The sequence below is a fragment of the Ambystoma mexicanum genome, chromosome 8 (genome assembly GCF_040938575.1).
Source record: "Ambystoma mexicanum isolate Mex_15411 chromosome 8, UKY_AmexF1_1, whole genome shotgun sequence".
NCBI lineage: Eukaryota > Metazoa > Chordata > Amphibia > Caudata > Ambystomatidae > Ambystoma > Ambystoma mexicanum.
This window is the reverse complement of record NC_090929.1, coordinates 664,335,661-664,340,729: the sequence shown is the minus strand read 5'-3', so window position 1 is coordinate 664,340,729 and position 5,069 is coordinate 664,335,661. Positions and strand designations below refer to the sequence as shown.

At 47.9% G+C, this 5,069-nt stretch overlaps 1 protein-coding gene across 1 annotated transcript; it reads left to right on the top strand.

The window, feature by feature from the left end:
- The first annotated feature begins 819 nt into the window (after positions 1-819).
- Positions 820-4,099, top strand: LOC138472318 (transcription factor HES-5-like). Its single transcript, XM_069610442.1, has 3 exons — positions 820-1,010; positions 1,217-1,397; positions 2,286-4,099. The coding sequence occupies exons 1-3, from the start codon at positions 948-950 to the stop codon at positions 2,504-2,506; spliced, it is 465 nt and encodes a 154-aa protein (XP_069466543.1). The 5' UTR covers positions 820-947; the 3' UTR covers positions 2,507-4,099.
- Positions 4,100-5,069: the final 970 nt, after the last annotated feature.

Here is a 5,069-nt window from a genome sequence, read left to right as displayed (position 1 = left end):
CCGCGCGAAAGCACCAATAGAAAGCGGACTCTGGTGTCCACTTCACAGGAAGTCACTTTTGCCATAAAGGGGGGGGGGTGAAATGTGGGACAGTCTTACACTTTAAGATCCCACCGTGGGGGTTGAGGAGTGATGGGGGAGACAGTGGGGTGAGAATCGGCTGCAAGATTTGGAATATTATCAGTGGTGAATGCACGTTTCAGATCCCAGTGTTCTGGGCAGCAACGTCCAGAATGTGAGCATCCAGAGACAGACAGATGCACACAGATAGGGGCAGTGTGTGGGTTTGGTGACCTTTGTGTGCAGTATTTCATGAAACCCAGGATTAAGAGGTGTGCACCTTTTATTTCTAAATTAACAGAAATGTTAAATTTTTTGGTAGAGAAAAGACCAAACGTCCAGATATTTTTTTAACACAGAATATCCTCCGACTTTGCGCATCTATTCATCAATACGTTTGTATAAAAAAATCCGATTTTCCTGGTTTGTAAATGTTCTGTGGATATAATAAAGATACAATCATCTTTTATTGTGTGTGTCCTTCCTGTCCCTGCTTATCTGCAGTGCCAGGGAGCAGATATACCCACGCTCACCCACTTCCTCCCATGTGAAGATCATGGCACATACAATGCTTGGCCTGTGGCAGATGCCCGGGGGCACTGTCACAAGCCTTGTCACTTATCCCTTTAGAGGGGCGGGTCTTTCCCACACTCGGGTGCATTGTGTCGGGTCCCAGATGCTCCCCTGCCTCTCGCCCTGTAATGGGACACACTTCTATTGTTTCTGCTGCTCTCTGATTGGCTGCTGAGTGTGGGAACCTCTCCCCAGCCTCAGCCCCACACATTTCCCTGCAGCTGAGGGGGATAAATAGGGCTGGAGGGAGGGAGCTCTTCAGATCACTGCGGCCTCACTACAGAGAAGCAGCCCTTCACCCCCGACTGGGCAGGATGGCGCCTTTCTGCCCCTTGGAGCAGTATGGGCAGGAGCTCGAGGGCAGAGGCATTAGAAAGGTAAGAGGCAGGAACATAACGATAGATAATATGACTGCTGAAATAGAACCTGCAAATATAGGCATTGATATACATTATTGCACTTAACATTTGGTCGAAAATATATTATAATACTTTAAACTAGGGGTCTCTGGTATTTATTTTGCAAATGTCTGTCTTTGTATGTGAGACGCATGTTATAAGGAGCGTTCCTCCTGTTTCTGCAGTTGAGGAAACCGGCGGTTGAGAAGATGAGGAGAGAGCGGATCAACAGCAGCATTGAGCAGCTGAGGATGTTACTGCAGAGAGAGTTTGGGGACCGGGAGCTTCCGCCCAAAGCAGAGAAAGCGGATATCCTGGAAATGGCCGTGAGAGTCCTGGCCCAGCGCGTGCAGACAGCAGCACCAGGTGAGAGGCCTGAAAGGGAAGGGGTAGCATTGCAGGGGGTGCAACTGGAGCGCTGGGGGGAGGGGGGTAGGTGTGGGTGGTAAAAAGATGTTAATTTAGTACATCAGCCCCAGAGAAGCAACGTGTGCATGACAGCGGTCATGTGTCCTTAAGGCCCCAGTTTACCAGTTTATAATACACTGCCTTAAACACACGTATGATTAAATACACCTGCAGATAAGCTCCTGCCTACACGCCTCCCAAATAAGGCAGGGAGTTAGAAAAGGAAAGCGCTTCTCTGCAGCAGCACGTGCATTTGAGGTGCCTGGTTATGACTAGTATTCCACAGGTTACACCTCGCTTCCTCCCCTCTCTCCAGCTGTCCCCTCTCTCCCCTCCCTCCCATATCCATGGGTACAGCCTGCCCTCATTTCCTTACCCCCTCCCTCACTCCCGCTCGCGCCCTACACCCGTTTTTCTCTCTTTCCTCCGGTGCCCCCTCTCCACAATCCCTCCCTGTGTTGCTTCTCTTTCTGTGTCTATCCCCTCTTCTTTCTGTAGTAACTCCTCCGCCCCCACCCCCTCCTTTCATCCACCGCCCTCCCCTGCTGCATATTTCCCACATATAGAGGGACTTTACGACATGTCACTCCCATTGTCTGGAGCTTGGAACTATTTAAATCTCAAACAATTGAGAAATTCCAAAGTTGTAGGCACAGCAATGTGCCATGAACTTTGACTATAGCTTAATCTTTCAAACTGTGTATAAGGCATCCTATAGAAATGTTAACCTTTGACAGGTGGCCCCTTATCCCTTAAATCTTATCTTATAGTCTAAAATGTGTACATTGCGTTTACATCTTGTGTAAATGAATCAATCATTAATGTCCTTCTTCTATTTCCTTTCAGCAATGGCCGCCAGTGAAGGTTACTCCAGATGCCTCCAGGACTCTCTGCACTTCCTCTCCCTCCATGGAGCCCCCATGGAGACCGGGTTGAAGCTGCTGAGCGCTCTCCATAGACCTGCGGCTGCAGCAGAGGCTGTGTGTCCTTCTCGGCCGCCGTCCTGCCCGAGCAACACTAAAGAGCCAGCCCAGGACAGCCCCAGAGCCCCGTGGAGACCCTGGTAATGCAGGGGGTGCGGCCATGGACTTTTCTTCTGACACTGGAGGAAGCTGGGACTTCTCTAGAGGCCTCGGTCCTCTCTGACTGGAGAATACGCCTTCTCATGTCTGTACCCGGCTGCACTCGGCCCGGGTGAGTTTACTGCACTTCCAGAGGTGCAGTGATGGCGATGTGATATCCCTGTGGGATGGACACTCTGTGAATTATATCCTTGCAGGATAAACATAGGGTGAACGTTAGATCCTTGTAGGACGGGTTGGTTGAAAATAACGAACTCATTATTTACGAAAATGAGGCCACGTTATTCCTTGAAATGTATCTTCATTGCAGAAGATGTTTGTATAAAATATTCATCCTGAAGCTGCGAATTATCTAAATGTCACTCTTAGAATATCACTCCTGTCTGATATTATTCCTGTATTTTGGCAATGCTCTGCTTGTCATCCAGTAACTTCCGTTTAAGGAGTGCATTTACATGTAAACATGTTTAATATCCTCACAGGATGTGCGCTGTGTGTGTTGTGTGCACTGTGTGTGTGCACTGTGTGCATGTAATGCAGATTCATTGATCTATTTGCAGTGATCAGTAGCACATGCATTTGTGATACAAGGGCCTTGGATCGGGCCCTGATGCATGTTCAGTCTGTGTTTATCATTCATGTTCATCGACATGTGTACATTACATGATGATCAGTCATTTATTGATCTTAGTGATGTTGGCGTTATGACCTTGTTCATCAGCTTTGATATATTGTAATTTCAATGAAAATGTAACACAAAATCCCTGCCTTCTGTGAAGGCAAAGTGTGTTTCTGGTATGTTGGAGATATGTGAATTATCTCTGAGCATGTATGTGACAATGTGCACATGTATTCTGTATTCTGGGCGTTTATCATTCAATGTGGATGAAGGAAAAGGAGGAAGAATTCTCCCCAGTGTTGGCTTTTCATTAGTACCACATACATGTGTAATATAAGGGCCTTAGATGCTGTTCGGGGTTATGACCCCATTGATATCAATATTGATTTCTGGTATTTTCAATGAAAATGTAATACAAAATCCTTGCCTTCTGTGAAGGCAAAGTGTGTTCCCGGTATGTTGTAGATATGTGAATAATCTCTGAACATGTATGTGACAATGTGCACATGTATTCTGTATTCTCAAAGTTTATCATTCAATGTGGATGAAGGAAAAGGAGAAACAATTCTCCCAGTGGTGAGTCTTCATTTTAGAAGCAATGTTATTGCCATGTGTTATGCAATGCTGTGTTATCTTTTATAAAGATGGCCAGTGTGGGGGGGGGGCTCTCAGCCAGATAGTGGCATCTCAGTGACTGGCAGTGGGTCTGTCCTGGGAGATGCAATGTTTGTAGGATTGCAATTATCGCAGGTTCTCATTCAGGGATAAGATTGGTTCCGCATCAGAAATAAGGATGTCCTGTTTTCTCCTCTTGCTCTCGGCTGGAAAATGTCTGTGACATTGAGTGAATTTCATGGGATTCTTCAGTCATCCTAATTTATGAGAAATGTGCAGCAATCTCCGAGAATGTGACCCTGTGCAAGGAAGAAAGAGCTCAATAAAATGACATTGTACATTCATTACTTTCTCATTGCTTTCTTTTATTTCAATTACTGTGTATTGCTCAAAACATCTTTCGCTCATGCAATCTTAGTGCCACTCTCCTCACTGGTTATAAGGGGTGAGAGTATGGCTCACCTTTCCTCTCTGGCAGACACTTTTAAAATAAACACACAGCTGCACTCAGGCTGCCCTGACGGCACCGCTGTGACTCTCCATAAGGACTGTGGCTTAGATTAAATAAATGTGCATTTTGCCCTGAACTGTGAGAATGGAATGAGAGATTCCAAGAATCACAAAAGGGCATGATTGGAACACTTAATAATGGAAAACTTATTAATGAGGAGCTGCGCTGTGGACTGAGAGCACTGAGGTCAACCATCATTACGGGGGAGGATGGGCACGGGGAGAATGGGCATTGAGAGGATGGGCAAAGGGGAAGATGGGCACCAGGGAGAATGGGCACTGTGGAGGATGGGCACGGGTGAGGGTGGGCAGGATGGGCACGGGGAGGATGGGCACGGGGGAGGATGGGCACTGGGGAGGATGGGCATGGGGAGGATGGGCACGGGGAAGATTGGTACAGGGGAGGATGGGAACGGAGGAGGATGGGCAGGATGAGCACGGGAGGATGGGCACGGGGAGGATGGGCACAGTTGAGGATGGCCACAGAGAGGATGGGCATGGAGAGGATGGGCACGGGGAGGATGGGCACGGCTCATCGCAGTGAATGCAGCACCCGCAACCCTTTACAGATCTGTGTGATTAAGGCTCGCACATCTCTTGGATCCCTGTGAATGGCAGCACGCGACAAGAGCACCACAGAACGAATGGCAGTGCCACACTGACGGATCCCCAGTGACAACCTGGGGGTCTTGCAATTGCAGGCAAAGAAATGTCCACTTATATGGGTCGATCGCCATTTTGAGCGGCACCCTGGCATTACACTGCCCACAGTTAACCCTAACTACCTACTAACCTTCCAGCCCC

What these genes read in the sequence shown, in the direction of transcription:
- LOC138472318 (XM_069610442.1), top strand. Translation starts at nt 948, where the DNA reads ATGGCGCCTTTCTGCCCCTTGGAGCAGTATGGGCAGGAGCTCGAGGGC. An exon ending in AGGGCAGAGGCATTAGAAAG is followed by an intron (nt 1,011 to 1,216) that starts GTAAGAGGCAGG and finishes CTGTTTCTGCAG; the next exon opens with TTGAGGAAACCGGCGGTTGA. An exon ending in CGTGCAGACAGCAGCACCAG is followed by an intron (nt 1,398 to 2,285) that starts GTGAGAGGCCTG and finishes ATTTCCTTTCAG; the next exon opens with CAATGGCCGCCAGTGAAGGT.